Below are 15,396 nucleotides of genomic sequence, written 5' to 3' on the forward strand. Positions count from 1 at the left end.
ATCAATTGATAAGATATTGTGACCCATTAAAAGTGCATTTATAGCCAGGCCGAATGGGAGTACACCTGAACCTGGAGTTCAATAAGTTAATGATTAACAGATGAATTACTGCTTTGTGTTGTCAAAATCCTTATCAGGGTGAAAATAAGCAATAACTCTGAGGTAGGCCTACCTAGAGAAGCCGAATAGGTTAGACCACAGAGAATTCTTTAGGTTAAGATGAGAGAAGATTGATATTGGTTCATAATGCATCCAAACAAAGTCACATAGCCTACGTTTACTGGACCTATGGAAGGTAAGCGTTTGTCTTAAACTACCTTTTAAACTACATTTTGGTGTACACTATTACTTTACCATATGATACAGGCCGAATGGGAGTTGATACACCTCAGCTCATGTAGTTTAATAATGCCAGCTGATGGTAGCTTGATGAATATCGGGTGCAGTTTGTAAACTTTTGCTGCTGAATACACTTGTTCCAGATTTAGCTCGAGCTTTGCTTCATTTACCTAACCCCTCCAAAATAAATTTCCATGTCACTTTTTCCACATATATAAATTTTGAATTATACGTTTTATATTATTATATATATATATATATATATATATATATATATATATATATATATACAGTATATGCATACATATATATGCATACAGGTGCATCTCAATCAAGAATATTAGAATAGAATATTGTGGAAAAGTTAATTTCAATAATTCAATTTAAAAAGTGAAACTCACATTATATAGATTCGTTACACCCAAAGTTAAATATTTCAAGCCTGTATTTGTATCAATCTTCATGATTATGGCTTACAGCTCATGAAAACCCAAAATTCAGTAGGCCTATCTCAGAAAATTAAGAATATTGTGATGTGAAAAAGTTAAAGATTGGAGACTCGAAGTGTCCCACCCTATTCAGCTCATTATCTAAAAATACCTGAAAAGGTTTCCTAAGCCTTTTAATGGTCTCACTATGGTCCAGTAGGCTTCACAATCATGGGGAAGACATTCATTGACACCCTCCACAAGGAGGCTAAGCCTCAAAAGCTCATCGCTAAAGAGGCCGTTCACAGACTGGTAGAACATCCACAGGTGTTTCCAGATGTTGAATGATCGCAGCCTCCGCAGTACAGTCTGCTTTGGGCTTTCCGGTGTATGTACGTTATGTTCACAATATCTAGCAGTAATTCTTATTCAACAAACTGCCAAACTGGAGAAGGTGGAAAACGGGTCTCGTCCTGACCTGACGTCGTTCAGACAGCTGTCCTGCGGCCAGTTTTAAAAATGTTTGTTTGGAATTGATAGTAGGCTACAATATATATTACATATAGGGCCTATAATATAGTTATTTTTATTTAACATTCAGCCAGATTGGCATTATTATAACGTGGTCAGAAACAGTGTTATTAGTTATTAGTAATTGTGGAATACATGTGCAATTTTCTTTTTTTAATGTCTGTGTTGAGTTGAAGCCTTCAAGCCAGAAGTGAATATCATGTAGTCTTTACACATGACATGCAGACAAATAAAAACACAAAAGCACACCATACTCAAGGTAAAAATACTAATACTGTTGGAATCGTATCCCTTCTTTAAAAAAAAAAAGATATATATATAAAGGAATGCGTAGCCTACACATAATAACTCTAACTACGAGATCCTCGGGGTCTGCGAGGGACCGATATGCAGTCCTGCATATCAACAGTCTAATCTAGGCCTACAGACAATCTGCTGATACAAAACATGGGTTTGCACTTCTGAATAATCCAGTAGGCCTAATAATAATATTCCCCCTAAAGATGAACTCAAGGGGCTGATTGCTCGTGTTTTAAATAGGATTGCTCGTGTTTTAAATAGCTTTCTTAATTGTCCCAGTGTGTTATTTATATACTGTGTATTGAAATGTTGTTCTGTTTGTTTGACCGACTGTTTATATATATTGTACATTTGTATTTCTGTTTTTATTTGAATGTTGTAATCTGTGTTGCTCGGACGCTTCCTCCAGAAGACAGATAAGGGGTGGTGGTAGTTAGTTTTGCTGCTGGGCGGGCTTCTAAAATAAACAATAGGCGTGGTTTCTATAAGAATCCTGATCTCACTCTTCTTCCAGAATAAGGAAGCTTCAAAACAAAAGTTAAATCGAAGAGCGGAGAAGCCACGTAAGCGATGGAAGGTAGGCCGTGTTTTACATACCATGTACAGTTTATGCACGTTTCTTTTTTTGCACGGGGGGGAGGGGGGGGGGGATCCACTTTGAGATCCACGGAGAACCAACGGAGTCGTTCATTTGGATCTTTGTATTTATGCCTGCTATTTCATTTTAAAACAGGCCGAAGACGAATTGATATTGACTATGTGGCATTCGACGGTCGAGGGACCAATAAGATAGTTTAGTTTAGTTAAAGAACTAGTGACAAGTTGCCAACAACGCCACCCCAGGAATTTCACCTGGAGAGTTCGATTAACCTAAGTTAAAGCACACAAGTTCGTTACTAATGAAAGCTTGAGACTGGGTCCAGCATACAAATTCAATTCCTTTTTAATTAATATATATAATCTTTAAACATGACTTCTCAATAAAAGTATGTACACACACACACACACACACACACACACACACACACACACACACACACACACACACACACACACACACACGTCTATTGTAAATGTAATATTGCCTTTTGCATTCTGTTTCAGAGCTAAAAAGGATCCGTACAGGATTTGTGGCGAATGTCGGAAAAGCAACTTTGAAAGGTCTGCTGGATGACCTTTGGGAGAAGAAAGTGTTGAGTACCGACGACAAGGACACTGTGTTGGAGGCTCAGACGGTCAGAGCGGACCAGGCCCGGTGTCTGATCGACATGGTGATCGGGAAAGGGCCGAGAGCAAGTCAGTTGATGATTGATTGTATGTTGAAGAGGGACGAGCCACTATACATCAACCTGGGTCTGATCGTCCCTCCCAGCCCTGCTGAACGTGTGGGTGAGTTGTAACTAGGATCAATTGGTTTTCTCAATGAGCCCTGCCCACTTTATTCTGACAAAGGCCTAACACGAACCAGAGCAACGGTTCTTTATCCTTTCATCTCCTGGGATCCAACCATTAATTATTGTCTTTTCAGGACATTTGTTTAGACTGCATATCCAAAGCCATTCTCCCTACTTTGTTGAAAAGTGTTAAATAATTATAAATTAAATACCCGAACAGCACAGCAGCAGTCTAATGTTAAGACTGTGTCTAATTCATGTCTAATTCACTGCATTGGTTTTATTGCAAACGTCAGTTGTGAGACATATATATTCCCCTGTAATGTGAGTTCAAATGCCTTTGATATGAGACATGAAATAAAACATTTTATAAATCTCTGCTTGATGTTTTTTCTTTCATTAACATTCTAGCAGGAAGCCTTTTGGCTGGATCTCAGGAGGTTAACGCATCGTATAAAGGTGACTTGCTTGCTATTATTCAGATCAAATTTGTCAAGTAAAACACTGCACCAATTGTACGAGTGACCTTTATTTTCTGGATTCTGGAAGTTTCCCCAACAGAGACGCAGGGCAGGACCTCTGAACTCATCCACAGCTCTGAGCAGTTCAAGACAGAGAAGCTGAAGGACAGAGACAACGTTAGTCCTTCCTCTGCCCTTTAAAGGCTGTTATTCCTCTAACATTGACTTCATGTGTTTTAGCCATAAACATGCCTAACAGTTATCTGGTGGGTTGTTCTGATTGGTATAGGCTCATATAATTTGATGTGAACTATCAAGGTATCAAACAATCAGATAAGATAATGCATACTGTATCAGTAATATGTCATGCACCGGTTTCCTTTATTATATTGAATGATGTGGTCAGATATACGCCGTCAAGGCCCCAGCCACCAGGACGCGCGTGGCTCTGCTGATCACCAACGTGCGCTTTGTCCATGGGGGAAATCGGGATGGTGCTGAGAAAGACGAGCAGGATATGAGCAAACTGCTGAGCTCACTGGGCTACACCGTGGAGCCACACAGGGACCTCAGCGGGCCGGTACGTTGGGCCCATGAGATATCATGTGATCTGTGGTCCTGCCATGAGTGTCTCGTTGACTGATTCATGTTCTGCACAGGAGATGGACAAGGTCGTCAAAAGGTTTTCTGAAGACCCCCGCCTGGCCACGACAGACTCTGTCTTTGTGGTCATCATGTCCCACGGGGTGAAGGGAGCCATTTTAGGTGTCAAACACAGCGACGCAGACCCCGACCTGTTCCCCATTGACAATATCTACAAACACTTGGATTCTAATCATTGTCGAAATCTGGTAGACAAACCCAAAGTCATCATCATCCAAGCCTGCAGAGGAGGTGTGCTTGGGGTTCCTTTTTCCATTTGAACTTACCATAACCATAAACCTGTTTTACCATATTACGTTTTAAATGATTCTGATTGGGTGCATTGATGGCACACATCCAATGTGAGCAATACATTTCAACAGGGTGCGTTGCATTATGAACATATCATAGACCTCATATAATTGTTGTGCTTGTGCAAGATAGCTCAAAGTTTGTATTTGATCGCAGGGCAATTCGATGGGGATCTCCTAGGACAGGGGTATTCAATTAAAATTCAAAGAGGTCCAGTTACTAAAATTTCCTCCCCGAAATAGTGTACCCTGATGTAAATAAAATCAACAATGTACGTACATTTCTATATAATTGATTGTCAAACTTCAAGTGTTTTCAAAGTAATATACTTTTATCAATAACAGACAACAGAGACTGAATTTCTCCTGAATAAAATATATTTCAAGTATAACATTCAGAATCTTTCTCAAGTGGCATTACACCCAACAGGTCCTCACACATCTTTCTTCTCTTTGTGAAGAAATCTCACATACACCAAAAGCTGGGCATTATCCGTTACATCTGTGGACTCATCAATGTATAAGGATATGCATACTGCGTTCTGAACAGCTGCATCAAGCTGTGCCAGTACATCCTCTGCTAATAGTTCAGATTTTCTGGTTGTTGTAGCTGACAATGGTATTTGTCGTCTTTTTGTTTACCGTCAAGTAAAGACTCTGCAGCCGCATTTAAGCACTCCTTCACAATTGTCCCATAGCTGAATGCTTTCTGTCAGGATTCTCGTGTGGACTCTTGTTTTTGTCTCCCCCTACCTGCTGGACTGAACACCCATGTCCTTATTTGGGCAACTTCCTGCCTTTGTTGGTTTCCCTCCATTTTCTGTTCACCTGTTTCTCATTTTGGTTTTGATTGGGAGAGTATTTAAGCACTGCCCTTTCTGTTCAGTTTGTCAGATCGTCACGTGATGTCCTGTGTGTTCCTGACTGCCACGTAAACTCTTTAAAAGAGATCTACCGTTTACTATTATATATTGTTTTGGACTAAGTCTTCTGCCCATTGGTTTTGGATTTCTGGCCTGTACCTGTACGTCTGCTACCGTCTGCCTGCCTGCCCGTTGATGAACTCTGCTTGTACCTGGATCTGACTTGCCCGCTGGACTGTTTGTGAATAAATCCTTTCTGCAATTGATTCCCGTTTTGAGTCGTGACACTTTCTTGTGTTGCAAAATCCACGCAATCTTTAATGAACACTCATTTGCACGTTGCTGGCCGGCCTGTAAATGTATGCGTGAGGACACGGGTAGACCTGCCATACTGTGCTTTCAGTTCGATCATTTTACTTGCCCTCACTGCAGACTTCTGCGGGTACCTTTCCTCAAACGACCCGTGTTTGGTCTCATAGTGACGCTTAACGTTGCCACTTTTTTTTTTATTAACGCCACAGTTTCACAGCATATGAGACACAGCGGTTTAGAACTGGCTGCAGGCAGAACGAACATGTTTTTGTCTGTCCATTCATCTTTAAAAGTTCGGTTTTCACCTTCTACTTTTCTCACTTTTGAGCAAGCCATCTCTCATCTCCTCACTCTCACTCTGGTGCGTGCGGGAAGGCAAACAATCAATTTGATTGGCTTGGCTATTGATGACGCTCCTGTCGTATTAACTAGATTTTTTATTTAATATAATTTTAACGGGTCCGGGCAGAAGTCACTGGGTCCGGACCTGGACCGCGGTCCGCCATTTGGTGATGCCTGTCTAGGAGATCGAGGGTATCCATGCCTCCCGACGCTCATCACCCCGTACCCTAATCCCGCTCCTGGACCACAGACAACATTTAACCTGGCACACAGCAGAACCCGCGTTAAGATTGAAAATACATTCAGGATATTGAAGTCCAGATTCCAATGCCTACGTGGACTAAGAGTTTGTCCGGAACGGGCATGCGATGTAATTGTTGCATGCGCCGTCCTCCACAATATAGCCACTCTGCGCAAAGAGATGCCTCCCCCCTTTGACCCGTTCCTCGAGGAGGAACACATTCCGCAAATGTTTGTAAGGGCTGACAAAGGATGCGAGACCACATTTGCAGAAATCATTTCAATTAAAAAAAAAAAACACACACCAAACACTTTTCTTCCATAATTTTTATTCTTTAGTTGCTGAGGGAGGAAAAATAATATAATTAGTACCTTGAATAGCAATGTCATGTCCATTTTGAAAAAAATCGTCTTTATAGGTTTGCCGTGAACGCGCACAACCCTGTGTTAACCAACCCCGTGTTGATTGAACTAATTCATAACCGGTGCTGTGGAACCGACAGCTCTGGGTTAGTCGGCACAGAATCAATCAACCTAGAGTTCGGCGTTAACTCTGTGTTTGTCAAACTTCCGTTCTTGGAACACCCCTCAGTTATCACAAACTGGCGACAGTGAAGCTACTAAGACATGTTAACGTGTTGCCTATGTGGCCTTTGTGCTGTGATGGTTTGGTTTTATTTGTTTACTTCTAATGTTTCTTTATGTTGTACTATTTTTCTTAATAAAGTTTGTCTCAAAAAACAATAACACTGGTTTTGTGCATCACTCTCCATTTAATAATTATACATAAACATAACAACCGTTATGAAATGGATCCAATCACATCATGTAAAGTATAATGCCATGTATATTTGTCATTAACATCCACGTACAAACAAATGTATTCTAGACATTTCATCATCTTTACTGTGTTATGTATTATACTCCACAATATTTCAAGATTATCTAAATAAACACAATGGTCTTAATCTAAATGGAGGGAAAGGATGTTAGTAGATTTACTGTGAGATTAACATTTATGTTGATTTCATACATCACATATCTCATATTACGTCATTATTGTGATTGCACCTTCAGCAATCGATTAGCTGTTAGGAATCAAGGTTTCGGTTTGATTTTGCGACACCACGTTACGTGACAGTGATGTAAAGTGTTCAAACCATTTCCCACCGGTCACCGTGGAGCCTGATTCTAAAGACCGGGGAAGAGGTAAAGGTTTCTGGTTAAGGTGCATCGGTCTTTGACAGCCATCTGTCTTCTTGTGGGTGAAGGAGCTTCATCTTCAAAACGCTTCAGGACCTGTGGGATGGAGAGCACACGCAACCACTAGGATGAAACAACTACATGGCTGTTGGTCGTGGTCGGCTCTATCTGGATGGACGGGAATGTGAGGCTGTCCAGCAAACAACCAGATATCGGCCTGAGAGAAGGACACTCACTCCGCACGCCAGCCTAACCAGAACGATCGGAGTGACTTGCCTTTCTGAAGAGTTCGTCGATGTGGTCCTTGTGTGCGTGGAGGTTGAAGATCTCCACAATGTGTTGGATGAAAAAAGAACCTTCCTCTGTATGTCTATACGACACCGTATCTGCGGAGCAGAGTGAAAAGATCATTAGAAGTCATCGATCAGAGAAACAGTCCTAATTCGAACAGTTCCAGTTTGTTTTGTATCCTCAGCCTATTTCTTTTTAAAGTTGCACTTCAGGCTTCTGTAACGAAGAGTAAACTTGATCAGCACAGACAAAAATGAATCAACTCACCGTCGGTGCAGGACAAAAGCGAAACCAAGTCTTTCTCTTTGTGCACCCTGCGGAGAGCATCCTCCTCGATGTCCTCCTCCACAGGGTCCGTCAGGTGAGGTGGGAGGGCCGCGTCCATCTGCACTACCGGGGCCGGCCCTGGGGCGCACCCTGGCCCATCCATGAATATCACAGACCCATCTTTATCTGGAAGAGAATACAGTGAATGTAGTAGACCAGTACTTCACTCAAGGTTTCGGAATCATTTAAAACGTAATATGGTAAAACAGGTTTATGGTTATGGTAAGTTCAAATGGAAAAAGGAACCCCAAGCACACCTCCTCTGCAGGCTTGGATGATGATGACTTTGGGTTTGTCTACCAGATTTCGACAATGATTAGAATCCAAGTGTTTGTAGATATTGTCAATGGGGAACAGGTCGGGGTCTGCGTCGCTGTGTTTGACACCTAAAATGGCTCCCTTCACCCCGTGGGACATGATGACCACAAAGACAGAGTCTGTCGTGGCCAGGCGGGGGTCTTCAGAAAACCTTTTGACGACCTTGTCCATCTCCTGTGCAGAACATGAATCAGTCAACGAGACACTCATGGCAGGACCACAGATCACATGATATCTCATGGGCCCAACGTACCGGCCCGCTGAGGTCTCTGTGTGGCTCCACGGTGTAGCCCAGTGAGCTCAGCAGTTTGCTCATATCCTGCTCGTCTTTCTCAGCACCATCCCGATTTCCCCCATGGACAAAGCGCACGTTGGTGATCAGCAGAGCCACGCGCGTCCTGGTGGCTGGGGCCTTGACGGCGTATATCTGACCACATCATTCAATATAATAAAGGAAACCGGTGCATGACATATTACTGATACAGTATGCATTATCTTATCTGATTGTTTGATACCTTGATAGTTCACATCAAATTATATGAGCCTATACCAATCAGAACAACCCACCAGATAACTGTTAGGCATGTTTATGGCTAAAACACATGAAGTCAATGTTAGAGGAATAACAGCCTTTAAAGGGCAGAGGAAGGACTAACGTTGTCTCTGTCCTTCAGCTTCTCTGTCTTGAACTGCTCAGAGCTGTGGATGAGTTCAGAGGTCCTGCCCTGCGTCTCTGTTGGGGAAACTTCCAGAATCCAGAAAATAAAGGTCACTCGTACAATTGGTGCAGTGTTTTACTTGACAAATTTGATCTGAATAATAGCAAGCAAGTCACCTTTATACGATGCGTTAACCTCCTGAGATCCAGCCAAAAGGCTTCCTGCTAGAATGTTAATGAAAGAAAAAACATCAAGCAGAGATTTATAAAATGTTTTATTTCATGTCTCATATCAAAGGCATTTGAACTCACATTACAGGGGAATATATATGTCTCACAACTGACGTTTGCAATAAAACCAATGCAGTGAATACAATGTTGTGACTTTAGTGTTTAAAAAATCTTTCTTCATTCCTCAAGACTGAAGCCACCCTTTATTCTCCTCAGGTCAGATCTGTTTGAGGTGCAGATATATTCAATTCAGCAGTCAATTCTGAAACAGTCAATTCATTGCAACATAACTGTAATACCAAAGGCTTCATCCAACAACAAATTTAATCGTAAAAAAAACCTAACATTAGACTGCTGCTGTGCTGTTCGGGTATTTAATTTATAATTATTTAACACTTTTCAACAAAGTAGGGAGAATGGCTTTGGATATGCAGTCTAAACAAATGTCCTGAAAAGACAATAATTAATGGTTGGATCCCAGGAGATGAAAGGATAAAGAACCGTTGCTCTGGTTCGTGTTAGGCCTTTGTCAGAATAAAGTGGGCAGGGCTTATTGAGAAAACCAATTGATCCTAGTTACAACTCACCCACACGTTCAGCAGGGCTGGGAGGGACGATCAGACCCAGGTTGATGTATAGTGGCTCGTCCCTCTTCAACATACAATCAATCATCAACTGACTTGCTCTCGGCCCTTTCCCGATCACCATGTCGATCAGACACCGGGCCTGGTCCGCTCTGACCGTCTGAGCCTCCAACACAGTGTCCTTGTCGTCGGTACTCAACACTTTCTTCTCCCAAAGGTCATCCAGCAGACCTTTCAAAGTTGCTTTTCCGACATTCGCCACAAATCCTGTACGGATCCTTTTTAGCTCTGAAACAGAATGCAAAAGGCAATATTACATTTACAATAGACGTCCAGACGTCCCCCCCCCCCCCATAAGATGACGCTAACTCAAGTTACTACAGTTGTTGTTCAGCCTCTAGAACAAATGTATTTTTCTATGGCAGGGTTGACGTGTGTGTGGGCGGTTTCTGCCAGCACGTTCCCCCCCCCCCCCTTCACGCTGCTGTTGGCCGGCTGCTGTTTTGTCCACTGGTTTATATAGCCAACACATCCATCCTACTCTGCATCTCCTACTGTGCTGTACCTGCCACCGAGTATGGTGATTGCTGCCTCATCCTCAGTCTCATTATCTTAATCTATTCATTTAGCCGACTTCTAACTGATCTTATTGATGATATTATTTGTGTTTGGTGGGTTGCTTTGCATGTTTGTTTTGGTTTAATTAGTTTTCTTAGTTATTTTGGTTTGGCTTAATTGCTTTACTAACTTATTTGGATTTATCAGTTGGGATAAATCTCCATTACTTTTGATTTAATTTCTTTGTTAGTTTTCTTTTGTTTGCATTTATTGGGGTTGTTTAAGTTGTGGGTTTAAGCGATTTAACCCTGATTTAAACCCCATTTAGTTATTTGCCCTCCCCTTTTTGTGTATTTTGTGTTTGGTTTGTGTGTGTGTGTGTGTGTGTGTGTGTGTGTGTGTGTGTGTGTGTGTGTGTGTGTGTGTGTGTGTGTTCACTTTAGTGTGGTCGTGTGAACATACTTTTATTGAGAAGTCATGTTTAAAGATTATATATATTGTTAATTAAAAAGGAATTGAATTTGTATGCTGGACCCAGTCTCAAGCTTTCATTAGTAACGAACTTGTGTGCTTTAACTTAACTTAACTTAGGTTAATCTAACTCTCCAGGTGAAATTCCTGGGGTGGCGTTGTTGGCAACTTGTCACTAGTTCTTTAACTAAACTAAACTATCTTATTGGTCCCTCGACCGTCGAATGCCACATAGTCAATATCAATTCGTCTTCGGCCTGTTTTAAAATGAAATAGCAGGCATAAATACAAAGATCCAAATGAACGACTCCGTTGGTTCTCCGTGGATCTCAAAGTGGATCCCCCCCCCCCCCTCCCCCCCGTGCAAAAAAATAAACGTGCATAAACTGTACATGCTATGTAAAACACGGCCTACCTTCCATCGCTTACGTGGCTTCTCCGCTCTTCGATTTAACTTTTGTTTTGAAGCTTCCTTATTCTGGAAGAAGAGTGAGATCAGGGCCCCGTTTCCCGATAACGATGGATCCACGCTCGTACGATCCATCGTACGATGGATCTCACGCAGCATCGTTAATTTTAGGGGAGCGTTTCCCGAAACTCATCTTAACATGAACGCGCGTGCTCTGCTCTTACGACGTCGTAGGCTTGTAGCTGTCTACTGACACGGTGCTGAAATGGGCTCCGTAGGAGGGAGACGCAGGAATGTTGTTGGATTAAACTATATTTTGTGGCAGCAAAAAAATATCTCCCCATCAAGGCCAACAGCAGAGAAGCCTACGAAAAGAATAGACTAAGATGAATGCTACAAATATTAAAACACAATTTATAAGGTCTAGGCCGACATATGCTATATCAGTCCTAATCCCGAACGCACCGTGCGTACATTGTTTCACGGCATTTTCTCCCCTGAAATAATTCCATATTAAAAAAATAAAAAATATCATGTGTCTGTATGACAACTAGGCCTATAGCATTTATTTAAATGTGCTGATTTCTGAAACATGCTTTGCGCCGCAAAGAGGGCAGACTTTCTCTGATTCCTGCATTCCGTTTCATTCATTGTCATTCATTCAGTGATTGACGCGCCGCGCACTCTCTAGAAACTTTGGAGTCAACGTTAAAAATGCAACGTTCCATTCATTCATTATCATTCAAACGCAGAGGCATTGACATGGCTATTGCTGTTGCTGGTCTAGATCGATTCCTGCCCATATTGTTGGGCAGGGGGTATGATGGTGCGGGCAATGTAAGCGGGAATGGCACGCATCGCAGCACAGTTTCCCGCAGCAGTCTACGTACAGAAAACCACGCTCTCAACTTGGCGATTGTGCACTCCACTAAGGTCAGGGAGTTCGTAACTGTCTAGACACGGTCCAATAAATAGTGAACTTCATCACAGCCTCACCGACGCGCCTACAGTGCTTTATGTCAAACAATCGCAACAAAAAACGCCTGCAGAAATTATCCGACACCCGCTGGTTTCAGCATGATTCATATACAGTATGTCTTCTGTCATTGATCAATATGAGGACATTTTAACCACGATGGTTGAATTAAAATCAGAGGGAGACAGCAAGTGCCGCTCGCAAGCGACCTCCCACACAAGGAACGGAATCATTTGATTTTATTATATGCCTTGTGACGTGGCGTTTCATCGGTACATTTATTTTTGGAATTTTAAATTGCTGCAATAAATTATATTTGTGTTGACTTCTAACATGTCTCTGTCTTTGCTGTTTAAATCTAACAGTAGTCTACGAGTAATGCGGGAACCACTGTTTTTGGGCTATTGCGAAATAGCGCCAGCTGGATAATCAGTGGTATTGGATGACGTGTTTTAATAAAACACATCCAATACACGGAATGTCCAGCTGGTGACTCCACTGAGGCTATAGTAACGATGCATCCTAGTGCTTAACGAGTACCCCTGTAGGCGTCGTTAGCTACGAGGGTTTTAACGACGTCGTTACGTAACGATGCTTTCGGGAAACGGTCCGAAAATTCTGCGATGATCGTACGACGGTGTTAACGACGTCGTTAGGCTAACGATGCTTTCGGGAAACGGGGCCCAGGATTCTTATAAACCACGCCTATTGTTTATTTTAGAAGCCCGCCCAGCAGCAAAACGAACTACCACCACCCCTCACCTGTCTTCTGGAGGAAGCGTCCGAGCAACACAGATTACAACATTCAAATAAAAACAGAAATACAAATGTACAATATATATAAACAGTCGGTCAAACAAACAGAACAACATTTCAATATATATAAATAACACACTGGGACAATTAAGAAAGCTATTTAAAACACGAGCAATCCTATTTAAAACACGAGCAATCAGCCCCTTGAGTTCATCTTTAGGGGGAATATTATTATTAGGCCTACTGGATTATTCAGAAGTGCAAACCCATGTTTTGTATCAGCAGATTGTCTGTAGGCCTAGATTAGACTGTGTTGATATGCAGGACTGCATATCGGTCCCTCGCAGACCCCGAGGATCTCGTAGGTAGAGTTAGAGTTATTATGTGTAGGCTACGCATTCCTTTATATATATATCTATCTTTTTTTTTTTAAAGGAGAAGGGATACGATTCCAACAGTATTAGTATTTTTACCTTGAGTATGGTGTGCTTTTGTGTTTTTATTTGTCTGCATGTCATGTGTAAAGACTACATGATATTCACTTCTGGCTTGAAGGCTTCAACTCAACACAGACATTAAAAAAAAAAAAAAATTGCACATGTATTCCACAATTACTAATAACTAATAATAACACTGTTTCTGACCGTTATAATAATGCCAATCTGGCTGAATGTTAAATAAAAATAACTATATTATAGGCCCTATATGTAATATATATTGTAGCCTACTATCAATTCCAAACAAACATTTTTAAAACTGGCCGCAGGACAGCTGTCTGAACGACGTCAGGTCAGGACGAGACCCGTTTTCCACCTTCTCCAGTTTGGCAGTTTGTTGAATAAGAATTACTGCTAGATATTGTGAACATAACGTACATACACCGGAAAGCCCAAAGCAGACTGTACTGCGGAGGCTGCGATCATTCAACATCTGGAAACACCTGTGGATGTTCTACCAGTCTGTGAACGGCCTCTTTAGCGATGAGCTTTTGAGGCTTAGCCTCCTTGTGGAGGGTGTCAATGAATGTCTTCCCCATGATTGTGAAGCCTACTGGACCATAGTGAGAAAAAGGCTTAGGAAACCTTTTCAGGTATTTTTAGATAATGAGCTGAATAGGGTGGGACACTTTGAGTCTCCAATCTTTAACTTTTTCACATCACAATATTCTTAATTTTCTGAGATAGGCCTACTGAATTTTGGGTTTTCATGAGCTGTAAGCCATAATCATGAAGATTGATACAAATACAGGCTTGAAATATTTAACTTTGGGTGTAACGAATCTATATAATGTGAGTTTCACTTTTTAAATTGAATTATTGAAATTAACTTTTCCACAATATTCTATTCTAATATTCTTGATTGAGATGCACCTGTATGCATATATATGTATGCATATACTTATGTATATATATATATATATATATATATATATAATACATATATATAATAATATAAAACGTATAATTCAAAATTTATATATGTGGAAAAAGTGACATGGAAATTTATTTTTGGAGGGGTTAGGTAAATGAAGCAAAGCTCGAGCTAAATCTGGAACAAGTGTATTCAGCAGCAAAAGTTTACAAACTGCACCCGATATTCATCAAGCTACCATCAGCTGGCATTATTAAACTACATGAGCTGAGGTGTATCAACTCTTAACATCTTAACCTAAAGAATTCTCTGTGGTCTAACCTATTCGGCTTCTCTAGGTAGGCCTACCTCAGAGTTATTGCTTATTTGCACCCTGATAAGGATTTTGACAACACAAAGCAGTAATTCATCTGTTAATCATTATTAACATTATTGAACTCCAGGTTCAGGTGTACTCCCATTCGGCCTGGCTATAAATGCACTTTTAATGGGTCACAATATCTTATCAATTGATCTACTTTTGCAGTAAAACATTTATATACAAGAATCCATTTCATGTATGGGAGACCTTCAAAGAGCTTTTACAATACATTGTTGTGCTCCGTTCTACCCAGCCTATAGGCACGGAACGAATCAAACAGCTGGTCGACTCGCTGTAGACAGACTACTGAATGCACTGTTTGCACTTCTTCTGCTATTCATATTATATTAACATCATTATCATTATATATAACATCATTATCAGTATTACTACTTACAGCACCTACCATTCCCATTGCACTGTTGTCTTGTCGTATCATGTCCTGTCCTAAATGTCTTGTGTGTCAAGTGTGTGTGTGTGTGTGTGTGTGTGTGTGTGTTAAGGTGACCAGATTTCTGAGACAAAATCCGGGGACATTTTGGGTTCAGCGGTGTAAAAACCTCCAAACACGTAGTTTTTGTCATAGAAAACTAAAACGGAGACACAGCCCCATCCCCCTGTCGGACGGGAATGTTGACGGGGGGGGGGGGGGGGGGGGGGGGGGGTACGGGGTTGCGGTCGGACGAGGTTGTTGACGGGGGGGGGGGGCGGGGGGGGTA

General features: G+C 41.4%; 2 protein-coding genes across 5 annotated transcripts; one reads left to right on the plus strand and one right to left on the minus strand.

Moving 5' to 3' along the window:
• Positions 1 to 1,403: 1,403 nt before the first annotated feature.
• On the plus strand, positions 1,404 to 4,376 carry LOC311360703 (caspase-1-like; the record flags this gene model as incomplete). Its single annotated transcript, XM_084480812.1, has 6 exons — positions 1,404 to 2,175; positions 2,703 to 2,987; positions 3,404 to 3,451; positions 3,542 to 3,630; positions 3,860 to 4,033; positions 4,113 to 4,376. Exons 1-6 carry the CDS (start codon positions 2,169 to 2,171, stop codon positions 4,374 to 4,376), a joined length of 867 nt encoding a protein of 288 aa, XP_084336938.1. The 5' UTR covers positions 1,404 to 2,168.
• Positions 4,377 to 6,943: 2,567 nt separating this feature from the next.
• LOC311361382 (caspase a-like) lies at positions 6,944 to 15,144 on the minus strand. 4 transcript variants are annotated; one of them, XM_084481547.1, is made up of 10 exons: positions 15,084 to 15,144; positions 11,220 to 11,282; positions 9,779 to 10,063; positions 9,138 to 9,182; positions 8,959 to 9,047; positions 8,556 to 8,729; positions 8,242 to 8,476; positions 7,925 to 8,110; positions 7,643 to 7,752; positions 6,945 to 7,462 (listed from the first exon to the last, which is right to left on the minus strand). In XM_084481547.1, the coding sequence occupies exons 2-10, from the start codon at positions 11,224 to 11,226 to the stop codon at positions 7,355 to 7,357; spliced, it is 1,239 nt and encodes a 412-aa protein (XP_084337673.1). In that variant the 5' UTR covers positions 11,227 to 11,282; positions 15,084 to 15,144; the 3' UTR covers positions 6,945 to 7,354. The 4 variants fall into 4 exon arrangements, with proteins under 4 accessions (XP_084337674.1, XP_084337673.1, XP_084337671.1 ...); XM_084481545.1 differs by having other exon boundaries at positions 6,946 to 7,462; positions 9,138 to 9,185; XM_084481546.1 differs by having other exon boundaries at positions 6,946 to 7,462; positions 9,138 to 9,185; positions 15,075 to 15,139.
• Between the last annotated feature and the right edge of the window lie 252 nt (positions 15,145 to 15,396).

Source organism: Micromesistius poutassou (genome assembly GCF_964030765.1).
Source record: "Micromesistius poutassou genome assembly, chromosome: 16".
Lineage (NCBI taxonomy): Eukaryota > Metazoa > Chordata > Actinopteri > Gadiformes > Gadidae > Micromesistius > Micromesistius poutassou.

Coding starts and splice junctions, on each gene's coding strand:
- LOC311361382 (XM_084481545.1), bottom strand. Junction 8,730..8,958: donor AGCTGAAGGACAGAGACAAC/GTTAGTCCTTCC, acceptor TGATGTGGTCAG/ATATACGCCGTCAAGGCCCC. Junction 7,753..7,924: donor GCTTTTGTCCTGCACCGACG/GTGAGTTGATTC, acceptor TCTGCTCCGCAG/ATACGGTGTCGTATAGACAT.